This window comes from Antechinus flavipes, chromosome 1 (genome assembly GCF_016432865.1).
Source record: "Antechinus flavipes isolate AdamAnt ecotype Samford, QLD, Australia chromosome 1, AdamAnt_v2, whole genome shotgun sequence".
Taxonomy (NCBI): domain Eukaryota; kingdom Metazoa; phylum Chordata; class Mammalia; order Dasyuromorphia; family Dasyuridae; genus Antechinus; species Antechinus flavipes.
The window spans coordinates 453,451,736-453,475,806 of NC_067398.1; the positions used below are offsets into that span (position 1 = coordinate 453,451,736).

The window sequence follows — 24,071 nt, forward strand, 5'->3', positions numbered from 1 at the left end:
GGTAGTGGAGAACTTTAAAAGCTAAATGGAAGCATTTATATTTTATTCTAGAGGCAGTTGAATAGATGAGTGACATGATCAAATTTCTTAATATGAAGCTAAGAGAAAAGATAGAGAATTAAACAACTCTTCCTGGTTTTCTACTACTTTACCAAGGACAAAGAAGCCACCTTACTAAGTTGCATATTTTAGAGCTCTATATGTTATATGAGGAATTGGAAATGACCCTTTGGACTTTAAGAACCAATTGAACCAGCCCAACATACATATAGAAATCTCTTCTGGAGATGACCTACTTTTGAATTTTGAGCACACTGAGGAGAAGATACCAAATCACTAGAAAAATTGAAGATAGCAATATTACCAAAAGAAAAGGCAAACAAGAAGATATCTAATTACCAGCCCAAAGAACTGTTTGCTTATCTATACAAAAATTGATCTAAAAAATGATCATTCATATAGTGGAAACAAACTTCATGGAAATATAAGGAGAAAAAGACAGACATTCCTGACTAATTTTCTATAATATACTACATTTTCAAAGCTAAAATAATTGATTAAAATTTAAGATACATAATATACCCATAATTATTATTTATTATTTTCTTTAAATCATGGATTTATAGCAAAATATAACCTTAAAGGATTTTGTTCAATAGTGTGTTTTTCACGCATCAGTCAAGTTTATGCAAGAATTCTTTTTAGATGCAAAACCAGAGAAAACTTTGCTCACTAATCCTTTGATTATCACTATTAAACAAGATATAAAAGTGGGAAACATTTGTTCACTAACCATGTTTGCTATTGGCACATACTGCAAATGTCATATAAAAAGGCATTACCTCTAAGAGTGTGAAATTCTTCTAATGTTCCTGTTTATAGATGACCTTGATTGCATCAAGCTCTGATATAGTGCAGAGCATCCTAAATGAAATCTGTAAGCACCTGAATCTTTGGCAAACATTGCAGAAACACAATGAACTGAGCCCAGAATTGACTAGGAGTGGGGAAAAAAGAAGCATTTCAGAATTCACTGAAACAATTGCATTCCCTAAAAATAAATATTCCTATTTTTAAGATCAATATTCTGCTGATAATGGTATGTGAATGTGAATCATGGAATACAAAACATCTAAAAAGGGGGGAGGGTTAAATGACTTAAAGAAAAATAAATATATAGACATCTAATGTGTATAAATAGACCAAAGGCTTTCACAGACCACACACACACACACACACACACACACACACACATTTTAATTTATTATCAACAAAGTACTGTGTGTATGATCTAGAAAGTAGTAGCTAAGTAATATGAAAGGATCAAGAGTTTAAAAGAAAGATAGCTTGAGAATAATACAATACTGTCCACATAATGTGAAAGTATCTAGAAAAAAACATTTAGTTAACTGAGTCCTTTATATGGGAATTAGGAGTGTAATGGACAATATTGTTCCTCTGGAGGGAATAGATATTGCAACAAAATCACAGATTCCCCATAAGATCATTTTTGTGGAGGAAACTGTATTGTTATCCTTTCAAAATATATTGCCTTGATCAAAAATTGTCATTATACTTTCCAACGAATCAATTTGTTTTTTAAGCAAAAGAGAGATTGGCAGGTAATTCCCTTTATTTTCTCATAACTATACATTTTGCTAAAACATGGTAAGACAAATAAAGGAACAAACATAATGTAGAACATAGAATTACTCATCCTTAACTCACAAATTCTCAAGTTGGCTAAATGTCACCAAGGACAAAGATGGATATAGAGCCACCCTGCTTTACAATTCAGTTTGTTTTCAGTGTGGGAGAGGTAATCTATCACACAATTAATCAATTGGATAAAAATTCAAAAGAAAGTATAAACATTCAGGACCAAAAATCAAGAGGACATCTCTAGTTATCAGTTCATATACCTACTTTATCATCTATATGTGTTCTTGAAAAATAATCAATCACATATTGGGAGTACTCTAGATGAAAAGTTGTTTTAGAGCTGGATCTCAGAACAAAGGGAGACCTTCACAAGAAATAGGGATGGTCAATGCATTTAACATAAAAAATCTGAAATTTCAGGTTATTTCTGTTCCTCTGCTGGATGCAAAAGAAAATTCCAGCAAGAACTTTAGCTATCTGAAAGACAACTAAGAAACCATTTAATTTCTTTTTTCTCTTCATTAAAAGATATGATACTGACTTTCTAAAAAAACAATAAAAAAATCAATGGTTTTTTTTTTTTATTTGAAATGACCTTCTTCAGTATGGACACAGAGGCAAGGTTTATATAGCACAAAATAAAATGGAGAATTCACAATTTTCTATTATTAATCTGAAAAAATTTCAAATTACCTGACAACCCAACTGGCAAGGTCTTTGGACCCCATTTCTCTGAGCTATGCCAGAATTTCATATTTCAGGGATCAATATATTTTCCACTAACTTTGATAAACTATCAGTAACTTCCAATTTAATAGGATACAATAAATTATACACAAATAAGGAAATCCCCAAAAGCCACCTTAGTGTTTTTTCACATCCAAGTGGAAATATTCAGTTCTTTCTTGGGCTATATGGTAATTATGTTAAGCTGGGCCAAAAATCAAGACAGGGAATGTTCTGAAATATTTAATTACTGCTTCCCACCTGTTCTCAAGTCTTAGCATCTCCGTTCAGCCTGCCAAAAAAAAATGCCCATTATTAGGATGTTTGTATTAAGGACACCTGGACTGGAATGATTCCATCAGCAAATTTTAAGGAGACAAAAATTAACCAATGAAGTACTTTGGCCAAAACAGATTGAATAATAAATAGGAATCAGAAATGAAGGTCACTATATTTCCTGAATAACAAAGTTCCTTAAAATAAATTGTTTGGTTAACCAAAAGAGAAAAAAAAAACTTTGATAAAGGAACTTTTTAGATACAAGTCTCTAATATAGCAACATAACTTGCTAGAGTACTGACAAGAACATTTTTGCTATAGCATGATGATGAAGAGAAAGAGGAGGCTGATAATTGAATAGATAGAAAAAAGTTTATTTCTATTTATTAATAGGACAACATCAACTTAAGTCTAAAATGTTGACCCCTGGATGATGAAAATGAAGTGGTTGCTTTTTACCAAGAATATAAGAGCATTCTTTTTATTTGAAAAGACTTTGTTAAAACTGGGAAAATATAGCTCCACAAACTTTCAAATCTAGTCAGCAGAATGGAGAGAATATTTTATTGTCCCCAGTTTTCTGAAAGAGTGATGCTGAACAGACCTGGAACCTAGGATATGACTTGAATTGATGAGAAGTAGTAGATAGGACAAAAATCAGAGGCCTGAGGCTAATTTTTTTTTCCATTTTCTTCCCTTTTTGCCAGTAGAGGTAGACTTTTTCATCCTCATCTGTCTCCTACTTCTCAGTGTCTCTCTGTTCCTTTCTGTCTCTGTCTCATTTTTTTCTCTCCATTTTCCTCCCTTTTCTTCTTTTCTATCCCCACTTTCATGTAAACATGTATTCAAAAGATATATCCACCCATTGCTTGCCTATTAAAAAAATAACCATGAAAGTTGTCAAATTCCTTTCAAAAGCTTGATATTTTAATTAAATGGAATAATTTCTGATACATGCATATCATTGTTTTGAACAAAGGTTGTACTATTATGGTTCATGTATTTCATAGATCCTATTAAAAACCTTACTTTTAAGATAAATTTTGGTGTGTTTTATTGGTGTTCAGTCTGCTACTACCAGTTATGACCCTCAAGCATCACCAGTTGAAAAGCAAGCTGATCCTTAGCATAGAGAAGTTGCAGCCTCAATATATTTTGTGGCAAGATGATGTAGTTGATTTAGATGATCTAGGAAACTGAGCAATCTCACTTCTTGATGAGTAGACAGCAGGGCATAGTGAGAAGTCAGGAGATCTATGTTCAAAATCCACATCAGAAATATAAGTAACATAAATCATATATAATCATAAATCAGTAATTTAAACTGTTCTGGAAACTCTCTGCAACTCAGGTCTGCATATGCCTGAGGCTAGCAAAGATTTGTGATCTATTTTCTTTATGAATCCTTTCATTCTTAGCGATAAAAGACCAAGCATGGCCCTACCATGAATTCAAATTTTTTTTGAAAAAAGTCTTTAAGTAGTTAGTATTTATAAATCAACCCCAGATATTTTGGTTAAGCATTTGCAGTCACATTTAAGATCAATTCTTTGTAATGAAACACTAATTAAATTATTTCACTCATGCAAGAGGTTAATGGGCTTTTCAGTGTAAGTCAGAACCAAGTACTGACTATGATTACAATTATGCATGGGTAATAAGTTAATTGAAGATAATCAACTTCTTATTGCCCTATGGGGAAATAATATATATCTAAGCATTGACTTTTTTTTTAATTCAGAAAACAGAATAATTTTATTATTCTGTAGAAATGTTATATATTTAAATATAAATACTATATATTTTATTATTCTGTAGAAATAAGATATGTGATTTAAAAAATAACGTTGGTATTTTAAAACTTGTCTACCTTAGGTTATATGTATGATCAAAATAATAAAAACAGAATTTAAAGAAAAATGTATAAATTAAGAGATAATATATTGCACAACTGCTTTAATTCTTATTCCATATATTATGGCAAACAAAAATGGCTATCCTAAATAACCCTATTATGAAACTTTAACTTCAACAGACTTCCTGCCCATGTGACCCCATCCTCTCACATTGCAAAAGAAAAGATACTTGGAATTTAGTTCCATAGTTGGCTGAATTCCATATCAGCTGTGAAGATAAAATTTAACTTTGCCTTTAAATCCATTTATGTATTCTTTCCTATCATAGCATATAAAATCAAAGTTGTTCATGTTTAAAAATTGCTTGAGGCCCCTATGAAGAGCATATATCATATTTATATGTTATGTGCTCAACATAATAAAGCTTTTTTTTAGTGTTTTTATTTTATATGCAAGAAATTTTAAAATTATACATGGTGATATTCGTCTGAAGGGAGTCAAGAAGTGAGGCTATCTGAGGTGAATGGGTTACATTCTTCTAAGATATCCTCTTGTAGGATTAATAATGAAACTTGGGAGTCCAGTAAATTTTTAGATAAGGAGGCAGTCTAAATGGAAAATCATTAAACTCATAGAGAAGGAACTCTCTGCCAAGAAATTTCTGAAGATACATGTGGTGCTGCCAGCATGGAAAGAGAAGCAATAAACAAGCAAGAAAAATTAGACATTGTTATATCATTTTATAACATGCATCAAAAATTTTTGAAAATACAACTAATTTCATAGGCTAATATCCAAATATAAATAGGAAAGGAATAATTACTAATGGGCAAAAGATGGATATTTACAAATAATCATGTCTAAAAATAAAAGGAGTTAGTAAGCCTCCAGCATTAGTCAGTTATATGTGTAATTTACAAAGTCACAAAGTTACTTCAAAATCTGTCACATTAGTCAACATAGGGAACACATATCAACTTAAAAAAAAAATTTGTTGCCATTTATTGTATAGTATGAGAAAATACACTGCTTTTTAATCTTCACAGTCAATTATAATGCTTAAGAAGGAATGTAACAAATAATAACTTCTCAGTCCATATTGCATAAGAATCTCTGAGAAATGAGGGAGTTAATGCAGCATCAATAGCCTATATCAGAGATAAGACTTCTTTATATGAAGAGAAGTCTTGGGATCTAGCATTTATATAACTCTTTAAGATTTGAAAGGTACTTCCCAAATATTTTCTCATTTAATCCTCACAACCACTTTGGGAGGTAGGTATCATTATTATCCCCATTTGCTAGATAAGAAAACTGAAGCAAATAAAGATTAAGTAACTCTCCAAGCATCACAGTTAGTACATGAATGGATTTGGACTTGAATCCAAGCCTTCCTGACACCATGACCAGTCCTCTGGCTCTTGTGCTATTTAGAAACTGACTGTGCCTCCCATGGGCAAAAATCTCCAGCAAGTGTAAGAATGGGAGGCTTTACAGACTAATTAAGGACACCTCTCACAAGGAAACCCCAAGAGAACCAGCAGCAATGTTTTTAACCTCATCATCCATTATTTAGATAATTCTAAATACCTTTCAATAAATTCACTTGGCTATACTAAACATAAACATATGATTTAGGGAGTAGAGCACTGTCTATGTAATCAGGAAAATCTCAATGAAAATCCTGCCTCAATTCTAGCTGTGTTACCTACCTGGTACTTCAGTTTCTTCATATGTAAAATGGGAATAATGATAGCCCCCATCCTCCACTGTAGTAAGGAAGATAAAAGGGCACTGCAATGTCTAGTCCTCTGGGCCTGGAGTCAAGAGGATGTAACTTCAAATCCATCCTCAGACACTTACTAGCTCACTTAACCTCCATTTGTCTCAGTTTTATCAGTTGAGGTAATAATAAATTTACTTCCCAAGGTTGTAAGAGGATGAAAAAAAAATAATCGTAAAGTCCATAATACAGTATCCTGCACATATATAGGCACTATATAAATGTTAGCTATTATTATTGAAATGTTTTAAAAAAATATATATGTATATATATATATATTTATGTATATGTTATATATATGCATATATGTGCTATTATTATTAAAGCACATATATAAATGTGTTTTGTTTTCTAAGAATATTTAAAATCATTTTCTTTGTTTTTCTTTATTTTTAAAATTATGCTATTTTATATATTGTTCCCCATTAGAATGTGAGTAGCTAGAGATCAGGGACTTTCACCACATTATAAAGTGTTTTGTATCCAAGACTTTATCCATTATAAAGTGTTTTGTACATAGTAAGCACTTAAAAGATTTTTTATCCATTAAATCATTCATTTAATGTTACATTATATTTTACTGTAAATTATGCAAAATGAAATGCATATTTTCTCTTATATTCATATAACAATTGTAGTCAGACTTTATGCATGATATTTTATGATTCAATTAAATACCATCATATAATCTAGTGTTGGAAAGGATCTCGGAGGCCTTGTGGTCCACATTCCCTTCAACAATATCTTCAATAGAATCAGCCATTTTCTTAAAATGAGGAAGTAATAATTTCTTTTTTTTTTTTTTTTGCAAGCTATCAATTTTTACCCAGTTCTAAATGTTAGTACTTATTTATGGTGTTGTATTTGTTTGTTCGTTTGCTTATTTTTTTTTTAATCAAGCTAAATTGTTCTCTCTTCAACTTCTACCCATTCTTCTTATTTTTTCTCTTCAGAAGCAAAGTGACTTTTATATGATATACTCTTGGATCCTTTCAATGTTCTGGATAGTGTCCTCTGGATACTCCCCAGTTTGTTACTGTCCCTCCTAAAAGTGATGCTCAAAACTGAGCAAAAATTCTCCCTCATCATATTGTCCTATGGAAAAATTTAGAATCAGGACTACCAATATCTGTAGAAGTGATGACAAATTTCAAAGTTGTACCTGCAAATTGAAAAATAATTTAAAAATTTTAAATCTTTAATGGTTAAGTTGTCCTTTCAGGACAATTAATTAAAATTTGCTTGTTTTTCCCCTAGCACCTAACTTCCAGGATTTTTACAAAACTTAAATGAATTAGTATTTGTTTTTTTTTAACTTTTTAATAACTTTTTATTGATTGAACCCATGACAGGGTAATTTTTTATAGCATTATCCCTTGCACTCACTTCTATTCCGATTTTTCCCCTCCCTCCCTCCCCCCCCTCCCCCAGATGGCAAGCAGTCCTTTACATGTTGAATAGGTTAGAGTATATCCTAGATACAATATATGTGTGCAGAACCGAACAGTTTTCTTGTTGCACAGGGAGAATTGGATTCAGAAGGTATAAATAACCCGGGAAGAAAAAAACAAAAATGCAAGCAGTTTATATTCATTTCCCAGTGTTCTTTCTTTGGGTGTAGCTGCTTCTGTCCATCCTTGATCAATTGAAACTGAATTAGCTCTCTTTATCAAAGAGATCCACTTCCATCAGAATACATCCTCAAACAGTATCGTCGTTGAGGTATATAATGATCTCCTGGTTCTGCTCATTTCACTTAGCATCAGTTCATGTAAGTCTTGCCAGTCATCTCTGTATTCATCCTGCTGGTTATTCCTTACAGAACAATAATATTCCATAACATTCATATACCACAATTTACTCAACCATTCTCCAATTGATGGGCATCCATTCATTTTCCAGCTTCTAGCCACTACAAACAGGGCTGCCATAAACATTTTAACACATACAGGTCCCTTTCCTTTCTTTAGCATCTCTTTGGGGGATAAGCCCAGTAGAAGCACTGCTGGATCAAAGGGTATGCACAGTTTGATAACTTTTTGAGCATAGTTCCAAATTGCTCTCCAGAATGGCTGGATGTGTTCACAATTCCACCAACAATGTATCAGTGTCCCTGTTTTCCCACATCCCCTCCAACATTCCACATTATCTTTCCCTGTCACTCTAGCCAATCTGACAGGTATGTAGTGGTATCTCAGAGTTGTCTTAATTTGCATTTCTCTGATTAATAATGATTTGGAGCATATGTCTATATTTATATGTCTATAAATAGTTTCAATTTCTTTGTCTGAGAGTTGTCTGTTCATATCCTTTGACCATTCATCAATTGGAGAGTGGTTTGATTTCTTATAAATTAGAGTCAATTCTCTATATATTTTGGAAATGAGGCCTTTACCAGAACCTTTGACTGTAAAAAATGTTTATTGTTTCCCTTCTAATCTTGTCTGCATTTGTTTTGTTTGTACAAAAACTTTTCAATTTGATATAATCAAAATTTTCTATTTTGTGGTCAATAGTGATCTCTAGTTCTTCTTTGGTCATAAATTTCTCCCTCTTCCACAGGTCTGAGAGGTAAACTATCCTATGCTCTTCCAATTTATTTATAATCTCAATGAATTAGCATTTGTAAATCACTTTGCAAACTTTAAAGCATTATATAAATGCTGATATTATCATTAATAGAATAAATTCAGAAAAAGTAATCAAATTTTTATAACTCTCATTTTATTATAAAAATAGTTTCTAAAATAGCTATGATGGAAATAGTTCTTATAATCCAAAACATGTTTTTGTTTTTGTGAGTTTATGAGTGAATGATCTATTGTTAATAATTACCAAATCTTTTAAAACAATAACAGCAAAAATTTTATTGATATTCTGGTGATCTCAGTAAAATTAATCCAGAACAGATTTTAAAGCCCTTAAATCCAACTACCTCATTTTACAGAGACCCAGAGGAGTTAAATGTCCAAGGTCAGAAACTTTATAAATAATAGAGGCTGAATTTGAACCCAGATATCCTGAGGCTCAATGCACTGTTCTTTGTACAACATTGTGCTGCCTTTTTAACCAAGATACTAACTTGCAGCAAATATTATATTTAATCCATAATTATTATAATATATATATTATATTACTGCACTATTATAAATATTATATTTAAAAATCCTGCAATAAAAACCCTGTAAAAAACAATGCAATCATTTGCATTGAGGTTTCTGTTTCATTTATTATTATATTTATTCTATATTGCTTATATCTTTTGACTACATCTGACAAGCCCTTTAAGCAAAGACCCCCATAGATTAAAATCCTTACTTGGAAAATAAAAAATAAAGATGTAAAATTTTAGAATTATTTTTCAATATGCGGTACAACTTTGAAATTTGTCATCACTTCTACAGACATTAGTAGTCCTGATTCTAAATTTTTCCATAGGACAATATGATGAGGGAGAATTTGTCTAGCAGGCTTTGCAAACTCTATTACCAAAGTTAATATTTTGAAGCATGTATACAGCTAAATCAAACAGAAAAATGTCCTCAAAAGGGAATGTAATAATGTATTGGCATTTGCAGACACAGTAGCAAAAAAGTGCAATTAAATATTTTGTGCATTTTTGAAGGGTAAAAAGTGAACCCTCAAAGTAGCCTAAACCCACTTGGAAACCCTATTATATTCTGTACTAGCATTTTCACAGATTTTCATTTACCCAAATGTCTGAAAAGTCCTATAAAGAAGCACATTCTAAACATTTTAAATAATATTGAATTCTCCATTGAAGAAGGAATACTTGGTTGAAAGTATACAAAAAAAATCACTATAAATAAAATGATATGCTGCATATATAGGGTGTCTGAAAAGTTTCACTAAAACTTAAAACAGCATGCAGACTTCTGGGACAAGGATAGGACTATGTCGACTTATATGCATAAGTATATACATGTACATGAACATATGCATATCTGAACAGTGCATGCACACATATGTAGGCAATATAGATATAATATATGTGTTTGAATATGTCATGTGTATTGTATAAGTATACATACCTCTATACAAATAAAATATATATTAATGCTCATGCATGTTAGTTTTATATATCTATATCTATATCTATCTACCTATCTATACATATTACTTTGTAATCATTAAAGTGACAAATTTCAGTGATCATTTCTGCTATGGACAAGACAAGTTATTTGGGGCATAAATGAGATTAAATAATTATGCTATTTTGGCTTTGCTTTTTCCCTCAGGATCCAGAAAAGAAATGGATCAAAAGAAAAAGAGAAAGATGATATTCCAAGAATAACATAATAATTCTAGATTTGGGAAGACCTCGTCACCTGGTGGAAGGAAGGCAAGTAACAGAAAGCTGGCACCATATGAGTAAATCATTTCAAACTTTCTTCATGTGATTTTTTTTTCTTTTTGACAAAAGCACATAAAGTAAGATATTTACTCTGATGCTTGGCAACGTTTAAAAACTGGTTGAAAATTGCCACAAAGAATTCATTTATTCATATAAATGTTGATTACCTCCTATTTTATATATAAAGCCATTGAATGAAGAAAAGTCAAGATATGCTCTGGCACAGCACTGAAAACTTTGTTCAGAGTTGATTTGTTTAGTCTGATTCTTCCACCCCACCCCCCTTTTTCTTGCCCAAGGTCACACAGCTAAGAAGTGTTAAGTATTGGGGCTGGATTTGAACTCAGGTCCTCCTGACTACAAGGGTGGTTTTCTATCCACACGTAATCTAGCTACCCCAGGCTTATTTTTTTTAAAGAAATTAATTAGAAAAATCTAAGTAAAAATTGAAATTGAAGAACATGACTAAATAATGAGACAATATATTAAAGAAGTCATCATCTCTAAACACAAGGAAATAGCTTTTTATTTTTGCTCTCCATTCAAATTAATGAGAAGTCACAAAAGACAAGAGAACATATTTACAAAGAACAAGATCAAATTCTTTTTCGCCTATATATATTCTCATACACTCATCCTTGCTTTTAAAAGTCTTTCCTAAGAAGCCTACTTAAAGACTCTTTGTTTCCTTTAAAAGGAGAGATGCTAAGCATTGTCGTTATAACTTTACAAGATACTTTTTTCCTCTAGAGTCAGGCAGAGTATGTGAGTTCAGTTTTCACCTGTGAGATAAATTGTTGAAGAAAAAAGAGAAATAAGGTAAGAAGTGTCTTTCTAGTTCAAACTGTTTAAACTTCTATTTTATGAAGAAAATTATTATAAAAGAATTTTATGAGGAGTAACTCTGGAGACAGATTATTATGAATGAGAACATGAGAAAAACTGAAAACAGTTTTCCTGTCACACATAGAGAGAGAGAAAGGAGGGGGGGGGATGAAGACATATCCCTTCTTGTGGTGCTATTATGATTTTCATCTTGTTGAAGAGGATTATTGTGATGTAAGTTTCTTATTCTGAGTAAACCAAATGGTATAGGACTGTTTTCAGAAGAGAAGATAAGTGATCTGCCATTGGTAAGGGTTTGATGTGACTCTGGCTGTGTCCATTTTCAGAGTTAAAAATTTTAGAATTAGCTATGCTTTTATTTATTAATGATTCTAATGTTAATAAATTATATATCCAGAAGATTTAATATTACTCTTGGAGACTAAGAGATTTAATAGAGATATACAAATAAATACTATGCAACGGAGATTTCTCAGTTTTTTAAATGATTTATAGTTGATTAATTAAAACAGAGGCTCTGTTAAGTTGATTGATCAGAGAGAAATTGAAATTTTAGTATAAGATTAAATATAAGAATAAGTCAAGTTGAATGAAGACAGGTGTCCCACAAATGAGGCTGGTGATTCATATGATAATACCTTTTCTGTGTGAAAGGTCTTCCTACTCACCATGTTACATGTACACTAAATTATTTCTCACTTCAAGAGAAGCTTTTGGTGTATAAGGTAGACAAAAAAAGGTAACCTTATTTATTTGAAAATATATAATTGTTTTTTGACCATATTAATTAATCAATGAATAAGGTTGTTATTTGGTGTTCCTATTGTGTGTAAATCACTTTGCTAGGCATTAGAGTAGAAACAAAGCTTAGATAAAAGAATCAAATATAAATCTGTCATGATTAGCCAATAAAAGCATAGGATATGCCTTTATGAATTTCTAATTTATAATAAATTCTTGAAGTATTTCCAAACTAAATAAACAACAAACAGTATCAAATATATAGAAAATATCTGAAATCTAGTCAGTGTATTCCCAAAATAGAATAGAGAGACAATAAAATGATTAATTCTCGAAGAACTGTTAAATAAACCAGAGCAAATGATTCATGAAATTGAATGCCTTTTAAAGATGTTTATATTGGTATGTTTTTTGTGGAAGACATGAATAGTTTCATATTGAACTTAACAGAAGCAATAAGATACTCCAATCTATTTTCCAAAAAGGAGACATAGAGTATTGAGAACCAAAAAAAAAAAAAATCCTTCTGAAGATCCCCCCGCTACAGTGGTGTCCAATGACCCCAGTTGGGTCTTGGTAAAGTATCTAGGCAAAGATATTGCAGTTGTTTGCCATTTTCTTTTCCAGCTCATTTTACAAATGAAGAATAAAGCAAATAGATTTAAGTGACTTGCCCAGGGTTACACAGCTAGTAGATTCCTGAGCCCGATTTGAACTCAGGAAGAAAATTTTCCTTACACCAGGTCCAGCACACTATCCAATGTGGCACCTCGCTTCCCCATTCAGAAGATTGATCACTATTAAAATATTCTCCATTTTTCAAACTTTCCTTGTATATAGACACTGACCTCATTTTTTAAAAGTTTATTCCCTACTTCTCCAGAATTCTTTCTTTAGGAACCTAAAAGAAATATTCAAAACAGTTTATACTGATGAGTTTAAAATGTCAACATTCTTTTAAATAAATTACCTTCTTTATTTTTTCATCTTCAGTGAGGCGTCCTCTCCCATAAAGCTAATCTTTTTAAATAACAAAATAATCAGTGAGCTCTTGTAATTGTTCTAGTAACATGCACAAAAGTCAATATTGAACTTCAATCACAATCCATTTTAATGTATTTATCCAGAGATGCTTCAGTGATTTAGCAGCAATGATCTTATACATGACAATCTAAACAAATCATCTACTGCATACAAATGACTCATTATCTAAAAATACAACAATTCAGGAACAACTCATTAATAACAAATTTTACAAGCCATTGCTTTTGATGTTAAAATGTTAATAAGTGTAGAATTCATCAAGCTTATATGCAAAATTATCACAGAAACTATATGATATATATATGATTTATCAATACTTAAGAGACAGTTTCAACATAACAAAATCAATAAACTCACCTAAATTAAATGAAATCATTCTCAAAGTAGTCATACAGATTACTTGTGCATAAAAATTACTATTTGTTTCTTTATTAAATCCTTGAAGCAGACACAACTCAATTTATTTCCTTAAATCAACAACAACCCTAATGATTTCTAACATTTCTTTTGAAACTTGTGTGAAGTTTGGCTGCAGAATTAATTTAACTTAAAACTATGAAGACTTTGCTTTTAAAAATGATTTAAAATTGGGGCAATTTTTCAGACTAGATAACTTTTTTCTCAACATTTTTATCACCTTACAAAGAAATTGCTTTAGAAATTAAATAGTTAAATTCACAATATTTATATGTCTTTTCATCTTAGATCCTCTGTTTGGCTTTTTTGATCCAAAGAATGGTTGTTTGACAATGGGGAATTATGAGGGAAGACAAAAATGTCAGGTCCAATGTCAGTGCCACTGTTTTCAGAAGTCATTCATTACTGTGGTGCAATTATTCACAATGGTGACCTAAATTTTTGTGCACATTTTGTCAAGTCACATAAATGCCTCACCAAGTCTCAATTTCCTCCAAAATAAAAATGAGATTTAATAACAACAAAAACAATAACAACAACAATAACTTTTAATTCCATTGCATTGTGTTGTTTGTTAAGTTTTTAAAACTTCAGAGAATTGTATCATTCACCCAGATGAGGATGTTGGGAAGCAGACAGATAAGTGTTATCTTCATTTTGTCAAAGAAGAAACTAAAATTCTAAGAAATTATTTAAATTCTAAGGTTTTGTATTGTCAAACTTCAAGGAGAACTCAGATCTTCCTCCTCTCCAACAGGTACTCACTACATTCCACCAACAATACCTTGTAGTATTGATCCTTTAAAAAAAATGCCTTAAAGATACCAAAAATAAACATGAATTACCTTTTCTCCAAAATCACAATGTATTCATTGTAGATATTCCATGAGAAAAGAATAAATGTGCGAATATATGTCATTATATTATTGGTATTCTTAAATTTTAAGCTTGGAACATTTTTTTGTCTAATTTTTCTCCTAAGTATCCCATTAATAGCTTCCTCAAAAAAATTAAAATATGTCTTCATTATAATATATTTATATACAAGTATATGTGTATAATATAATCATATAATATGTTTATATACATTAATATTTTAATTACTATAAAGAATAAATTGTGTCCTTTTTGTCTAGCTTTTTTGACTATGCTTTCAATTTTATACTACTTTAGGTTTCACAGTTCAACAATTTTATTATATGTCATAATTATAAACATATACAAGTCTGATAACTGTTATGTGGTATATTTATTTGGGGGGGAAAGGAAAAAAAATTCTGAAATTCAGTCCTCTTTTGCAAGATTCTTATTCAGAGCCAGGAAAAAATAAAGAAAATACAAAAAAAAATAGGGTTTCAAACATAAAGCAACAAGTATGAGGAGCAATTAAGGAAATTATTTCTTTTTACTACTTAAGAGATGCAAATAGAGAACTGAAATGAAAGTTTAATATGATGGGCTGGAACATGATAAGTCTATTCAGGCAAATATTAGAAACATTTACATAATTTTTATATTAAAATTGCATCCTGAGGTTTGATTTCCCCCCCAGGTGCTATATAACAAATGTGCCATCAGAACAGAAGAATCAGATAGAATGAGCAAAGAAAAATCTCCGCATCATAAAAACTTGACAGCAAATTTACTTACAGGTCTCCAGGAGATAGATATTCAAAATCTCAAAAGACTAAGAAACATTTATTCTATTAACTTTTAAATAAACTTGATACTTAGTATAACTGGTTAGGACTTTTACGGATTATTTTATATCACAGTTGAAAATAGTCAATGAAGATACTAATGCTGCCTAAAGCCATCCTCAAAAATCACTGCCACAGGCTACAATTAAAACTCCTGGAGCATCTGAAACAATGTCTTCACAATTATTTTCATTTTTTTTAAGTAGGTCATAATGACTGGGACAGAAAATTTACCAGATGGATATAATGCTTATTTTTTATTAAGTTCCTAAAATCAAATTAAAATTACAGATACACATAGAAATATTTCTGGAAAAGAGCACCAAAGATAAGCAATGATAACATGGATGTCCTTATTGTACATATATTGTTTTAGATAATCTCCTTGAAACTCCAAAGAAATTAGTATTCCAAAATTTAAATATTTTCTATAGGTTAAATTTTATTTTGCCACATATTAGGCTACATTTTGACCATACTTAAAGTGTCATTTGTCATTTCTACAGATATTGATGCAATTGCATTAGGTTTTTTTTTTAAATATCTGAAACAAAAGAGAATAAGGGTCTTGATAGAGACCACAGCTCCAGCTTGTGAGTATATCTAATGACAAAATTATAACCAAACTTGGAGAACACAAGGAAGGAGCAATGTTTAAATTTTAGCATGTCAAAGTGAATCACAAAATTATTTATGTAGAATTGGAAGGAACCCTCAAGGTTATCTAATTTAACTTCCTTGTTTGACAGTACAGGAAATAAAAACCTCAAGAGATGAATTGACCTGCCAAGGTCTCATGAGTAGTGGCTAAGTTAGGGATCAAGCCCAGATTCTCTGACTCCAAATCCACCTAGATTTCTTTCCACTGTACTGTGTGGCCTCCCTTAACTAACAATGGTCCTCCTATATTCATATGGATTCTTGAATTTTCTAGGGCAAAATATTCATACTCTGCAATAAATAAAATCTTTAAAGAAACAAATTTATTTACAAGCATAAAACTCCTGGTTTTGTTACTAAACAGAGAAACCAAAGGCAGAAAATTCAAAAAAGTCTAAAATGTTCATTCTCTGAATTTTAAAATGTATCATCTGAGCTCCACTGGTTGATGTCCATATGAGCTGATTGATGCTTTTGTGAATAAGGAATAGGGGGAATATAGACTATTATAGCAAACCAAAGAACAAAGTCATGGGACAGATCAACCATTGTAACTGCTTACATTACAAAATGACTTTCTGCTTTATAAAAGTATTTGCCATAGGGTATTTTTTTATGGAAAACTCTCTTATATTAGATATTGAATTTTAGACATGTATATTGTTATTCAGTTGATTCAGTTGTGATAGACCATTGAGTGACCCAATCCGGGATTCTCTTGGCAAAGAGACTAAAGTAGTTTGCCATTTCTTTTTTTCCAGTGGATCCAGTGAGTTCAGATTAATGACTTACCTAGGACACGCAGCTAGGAATGTGTCTGAGGCAAGATGGCCTTCAGGTTTCAGATCTTTCTGACACCAAATCCAGTGTTCTGTCCATTGAGCCACTAATTGCCTCTTGACTTAATATGTTGTATAAAATAACTGCACAATTTAATCTTATCTCAACTCTCCAAATGCAAAATAAATGAGAGCTAGTTGAAATTTTCAATTTATTGTCATTAAGATCATTTAAATGATTCTTTTCATTATTTTAATTTTCTTACAAATATGGAATAAGATTAAAAAGTGGTAGAATATTTTCTCTTCAGAACCATGAAATTATTTTAAAATTTCTCCATGTCAATAATTCTATAAGACTTAAATTTTAACTGGATTTTGTGCAAGTAATATTCCAGTCAAAGTTTCTCTTGTTATGTGACACAGTGGATGGATAGTGGACTAGTGGACTAGACTTTTGAAGTCTAGTAGATCTAAATTCAAATCCTGACTCAGACACTCACTAGCTGTATGTCACTGGGCAAATCATTTAAATTCTCTGAGTTTCTGTTTCTTCATCTGTAAAATGAGGAAAATAATAGCACTTACAATCTAGGGTTGTTGTGAGGATAAAATAAGATAATATTTTCAATGTGCTTTGCACCCCTTGAAGCACCATTCAGATGTTTGCTATTATAATAGAACAAATTGTACTCTATTACTATTGATAAAAATTTCTGATAACATAGGAATAAGAAAGGAAAAGAGAGAACCAGATGCCTTCCTCCAGGAGAGAGGTATATGCTATTCTTCTCAAGTTAGTATAGTGCTCTTTTATTACTTGTTTTTGTGCCCAGGAGAATATAAGCTTCTTGAGGTCGGGGGCCTTATTTCATCTCTATCTTTGCATCCTCTGAATATAGTATAATATCTGAAATATGTTTGGTATTTAATATACCCATTCTGAGCAAATTGAAGTCTGAAAAATTTCAAATTAATAGTAAAATGTTAATAAAGTTGGGGGCAACAATGTTTGCAATAATTACACCATTAATATGACAAAAAAAGTTATATTAAATTTACATTTAAAAGATAAAATATTATTTACTGTTCATATAGTTCCTAAAATTCCATGTGAATATCCAATGAAAAAAATTCAATGCTGCTTTCATTGATAATAATTAAATAATATGCCAGTATAATTACTTTTATATCACTCTAACCTCACATTTTAAAAACTTATTGTACGTATTTATTGGAAGATTCTTTCATAACATTTTTTTCTAATTTCCTAATTATGTCTGCTTCATGTATCTGGAAATCAATGATGTAGGATATGTGGTCATTCAGCTCAGAATTCATGTTTACCTTTGCTCTAAATGTGAATTTGCTCATTTAGGGGAGAATGGGAAAAAACAGTTCTGCTCTGCAAATTTACATACTTATTTGCATGTAATTAATTTAAATTAAGGGATTGAAAACACTTTTTATGCATTTCCTATGTTATGCACAAGGAATACAAATATAGTCCCTGATTTTATTCATTCTAGAAAGGCTGATGGTATAATAATCACCTAAGTAGTTAGTTCAAGTTATAGCAATAATGAATGATAAAATTTCACTAACAGTCTGCTAATGTTCCATGTTATCATTCATATTTAGAATTCCTTAATGAATAAATTAATATTCAGTTTTTCTAGTAATTTCTAATTAGTTGAGGTCCTAGATATTTTTTTTTCCAAATCAACCCATTTTGAAGGACAACGTCTTTGTTATTATATCAAATTAACTAATGGGCATATATGTCTCGCTTTAAGGAAAAAAAATCATCTGCCTATAGGATAGCACTGCCAATTCCAAATGTTCAAATAATATCAGAGAAATCTCAATTATACTACCAAGTACTTAGGAGTCCAGACTTCATGAATCCTATCCCATCCTTTGTGACTTCCTTACTCTAGTTATGTGCTTGTGTAGATAGTATTTACAAAACTGAAAGTACAAAATGAAAAATCATTTCCTGACTTGAGGTCTATCTCCTAATACTCCCAGATTATATAGACTTTAAAAAGAAATAATTTGAGGACATTTTTCTTAAGATATAACAGTTCTGAAGTGATCTATGAATCAATGTGGATACTTCCATTGTAGGTATCATAACAAAGTTTGAAATCACAAACTTCTTCTATTAAGAGTGAAAAGGTGGGCTAGGAGTATAAATAGAATATTACAAACCTAATATAAATAAACTGTTGTTCAAAGGATTATTTATTTCAACTGAACGCATCCTGACTGTCCAATTATACATGAAATTAAATAAACTAATTAGCAGAATCAAAGGATTAACCACAATGTAAAATTCCAGCTAAACTGTTGTTAGACTCAAGATTACAGAATATGAGGTCCTTTAAAGCCAAAAGCTTCATTTTTTTCCTTTTTTTTCTTCTTTTTTCCTTCTTCTTGGTACTCTGGCACCAAAGATAAAATACATTGAACATAGTAGATGCTCAATAAATGCTTTCATAAATGTATGAAGCCATATAGATGGAAGTTAATGGAGTATTAATTCCAAAGAATCTTTTAACTCTATATAGCTATGCAATATCCATCAGAACATCAGCTATGTTAATTATTTGGTATTAGGTTAGGGAACAAATGTGGTTTCAGAGACATCCTCAGACTGAGGTACTCTGAAAGTATTCTGATAAAATTTGTGGAAAGCTTTGTTCCTGAAGATTTTTAATGATACAAGTCTATCTGAAGTTTACTGTTTTCCTATTTGGAGCAGTTATGGGAAAGAATATTCTTAAAGATCCCTTTTGGATCTACAATTCTACGCAAAACCCATAAGCAAAAACAGTGTCATTAAGAAACACATAACTGTCTACTCTCATGCTAAAAAATTTAAGGAATTTTTTTTAATCTGTAATTTTTTTCCATTGGTTTTGTTTGTTCTTAAAACCAATTGTTTGTTATGCATTATGAATGCATCTGAAAATGGTATTTTATTAATATTAATTGGATTTTTAAAAAAGTTAACATGCTGGTAACTCAAAATTCAAATTATATATATATATATACATATATATGTTTATGTATATGTTTATGTTTGTGAATGAATGTGTGTGTATTTATATACTTCTTATCATGGCAGTGAAGGTAGTTATTAATTTAAGAAAATATTAGACAATATCAATTTTGATTTAATGAATCAGTGGTTCAGAAAAGAAGATAAGTAACATGTGCTACAATTAGAGGTATTATATTTTATGGGTGTTAGCACATAAAACTAATATTTTTAAAAATGGAAAACATTGTTTTCTAATAGTTTATAATAAATGTCTAATAAAATTATGTCTATATTTCAAGTCACTAGGGTTTTCCAGTATTATTTTCCCTTCATTTTTAGTGGTACTTTGTAGTATAATTGTGTTTTTTAAAGACTGGGAAGACAATAGCTTTAAATATAAGAAAATAGACTAAGTTATATAATTACTCCCTTGAAATAAGTGAATATACATTTTAATACATACTATGTTGATCAATTTTATGTTGAACTTTAGCACATTAAAGATACCTTTTCCTAGCACTTGGTCAGTAAAAATTTATTACAATAGATTACGTCTTCTTTTATGGTTGACAAAGAACATTAATTAACTAGCTGTCTTGTTCTATTTTCCAAAATATCACTGGAACAAAGCAAATTCTTTAGGGATGAGTGGGCAGAGATTACTAAATATACTTTTATATATTTATAGAAGAACATACATTCCCAGAAGCCAACCAGAAAATGCTAATGGAGCATATTGTAGAAAACCAGTTTGCATTTTCCCCTCATTTACACAGAATAAAACTTGATTTAAAAATAACCAGAGGCAAAAGTGATAAGAAAGTAGACTGCATATACAAAGATTAAATTTGTTCTGATAAGTAATTGATGTGTTTTAGAGGAAAGAAATCAATGGTTTTAAGCCAAACTGACTTACAACTTTCAGTGAAAGACTGACAGATATATGCATTTTTTTGTTACCCTCTATGAAAAAGGCTAAACTTTTAACATTATATAGTTAATGTCACTTTTTACAATACAATAAAAAAGGAAGAAAGATGAATTATTAATTTTTAAAATTACCCAGCAATTCCATTGCATCATCTTCATTGTCAATATCTTCTTCTGTTACAGATGGTGTGGGACTGTGGATGGATTCAAAAGAATCTTGGGATAACATTGCAGCTAGAAGCTTCTTATGTTGTTGTTGCTGCTGTTTTAATCCTTTACTCTTGGGTTCCATCTTTAAGCTGGGAGAAAATTTACATATAATTTATTTATCAAGAAGATAGATTTAAGACATAATTTTAAAAAGTCATAACTTGATTAAAAGATGTCCTAGTGTTTTGTAATACAAACTTACTGGAGTGCTTTTTAAAATGGTCAAATAAGCTTTCCATTGAAAATGGAGAGAAAACTTTTTTCTTCATTTGAAAACAGTTCTCAAAATCCAGATCAAGATGAATACCTTTCAGAACTTTGTTAGTAACATAATCATATATCCTAGTTGGGGATGTTTGTGTGTTATACCAAGCAGAATCCTGATGGATAAATATGGAACACTTCTGGTATATAGAATGGAAGTATAAGGCAACATTTCATGGAAATACAGACATGTCTCTATCTAGGAGGTCCAATTACTTGTCAGCAAACAAGGATTTATTAAATACTCACTATCTGAAAAGTATTATATTCTAAGAACTGAAAACACAAAGATAGATTTAAGACATAATTTTAAAAAGTCATAACTTGATTAAAAGATGTCCTAGTGTTTTGTAATACAAACTTACTGGAGTGCTTTTTAAAATGGTCAAATAAGCTTTCCATTGAAAATGGAAAAGCTCATATTCTAATGGAGGATTCAACATGCAAACTGTAATCAAACAGAAGATAAATTTTAGTGTAGTGCAAGAGAAAGATCATTTCAGAACAAAGACAAATAGTAGGTTGCTGAAAGAGATAGGATGAACAGAAGATAAGATTTCAAAAGTTTTCCTCTTACACAGAATGTGGGATTTGAGCTGAGTCTTTGAGGAAGCCTGGAAAGCTAGAAGGCAGAGGTAAGGGAGGATAGCATTCCAGATGTGGTGGGTCAACTATTAAAATGATGAATTTGAGAGTTGGGATTTTGGTCAAATACAATGAGCAAAGGCAGTGACATTAGTGAGTCATTAAAGGGTTTATAAAGTATAGCAAAGTAAACAAACAAACAAACAAACAAACACTATAGAGATAGGAAACATCAGTCTGCAAGGGTTTTAGAAACCAAATGGAAATTTTACATACGACACTGGAAATGACATATATCATGATTTTTAGCTTTCCTCAATCTTGGTCAGATCCCAACTAATCTACTCAGGTTTGGGTGGTGATAAATTCTTTGTTTAGATTACCCAAGGCTAGGGATAATTTAATAGTAAATGACATAAATCAAAGTTCCTTAGAATAGGTCTAGCCCCTCATTTTGATATTTATTCTCTCTCATTACTTGTTAACCAATCAGAGTTGCTTGTCATCCTCAGGAACAACCCTCTTCCAAAGGCATATAAACTGTCAGTCTCCCGCTATGATTACCTTTGACCACTAATTTATTTTTACTAAAATGCTGGCATTATTAATAAAATGATTAATTTTGTTATATATCTTAACTCTGTATGAATAAATAAAATTGTGTGTGTGTGTGTGTGTGTGCTATATGTGTGTGTATTATGTACAACACTGGCGATGGGTCTTGAATTTAAATCTGGTCTTTGATACTATCAAGCTGTGTGACCCTGGGCAAGTCACTTAACCCCATTCACCTCAAATTCTTTGTATGTAAAATGAAGTAGAGGAGAAAATGATAAAACCTCCAGTATCTTTATGAAGAAAACCCCAACTGGGGTCAGACACGATTGAAACAAGAACCACATATATTTCAGTACTTAGCACAGGGCTTTGCATATAGGGATTAATAAATAATTTCATCTTTTCATTTGAAAACCATTTTTCCTCAGAGGAAAAAATATATATGAGGTTTTATCTGATATATTTACTTTAAAAATGGAATTTATAATTAGAATATTTATTTTAATCAAAGTACTTGGTGAAATGAAAATAATGAATTTCCTCCATTCTTCCCACTGAATCTGTGTTAAAATTAATCCTTCCATTTCATGCTCAGTCTTCAAATTACTTTTTCATGAAGAAACACTTTTCCACAAAAGTGAAGTACCTCCTATAGATACGAGACCAATACAACACTCTTTCCATTGTCTCTAGAATCTAATCCATTCTCCAATTCCATCCCATTCCCAAGAGCTGCCAAAGTAATATATGTAAGTCAAAAAGACCTAATATTCTCCTCTTGAAAGGATTTATAATCTGGCCTTGAGTTCAGATCCCATCTCTGACTCTTTTTAGCAGTATGACCTGACAGTTCTGTCGGTGGAGTCTTACACTTTCCATATCTGGATATGGATTCCACATGGGGTCATGAACCACAATAAATGAAGTTGGGATCAAGGCAAGTAAGATTTTAAAATGTGAAGATATTGGTAGAGTTTTTATATCTAGGATTTTCCTATAACAAAAAAATCAGAATTCCATATCTATAATTCATTATTGACTCTATGATAAAATACAAATTCAACTGTTTTGTCACACGAGGCAATTAACAATCTAGCCTGACTGATTATACTTATTACCACTACCACCACTAGTCCCACCTTTTTCATGCACTCTACTCTCTCCAGAGCTACTGGATACTACATTTTCTGTCTCAGAGCCTTTGCTCAGGTTGGTCTCCATGTTTGGACTGCTTTCACTCTTCACTGATGATCCTCAAAATTCTTTATCTCTTCAAAGTTTCACTCAAGTACTCAAGTACCTTCTCTGATTCTACAAGTTCTGCTGTCTACCTCAAAATTTCTTTCCATATGTTTTGTACTCATTCACATGTATACAATTTATATGTGTTCATGTTGCTTCTTCTCCCAAAAGAGGTAAGCCCTCTGAAGGCAGACTTTTGATTTTTGTATCCCCAAAGCTACAAGGAAAGGTAAACAAACAAACAAACAAACAAAACACACACACACACACACACACACACACACACACACACAGCCAGTAATTACCAGGCTAGTCAAATCATTATTACCATCTCAACTATTCATTACCTTCCTTCAGCACCCAAA

General features: G+C 31.1%; 1 protein-coding gene across 3 annotated transcripts in view; it reads right to left on the bottom strand.

Annotated features, from left to right (window-relative positions):
* Window positions 1-24,071, bottom strand: part of C1H8orf34 (chromosome 1 C8orf34 homolog) — a 435,849-nt gene that overhangs the window by 243,225 nt on the left and 168,553 nt on the right. For all 3 annotated transcript variants that reach the window (XM_051970072.1, XM_051970073.1, XM_051970071.1), the window contains exon 7: window positions 20,980-21,146. In XM_051970072.1, the coding sequence (XP_051826032.1) occupies window positions 20,980-21,146 (167 nt within the window). The remainder of the gene's footprint in view (window positions 1-20,979; window positions 21,147-24,071) is intronic.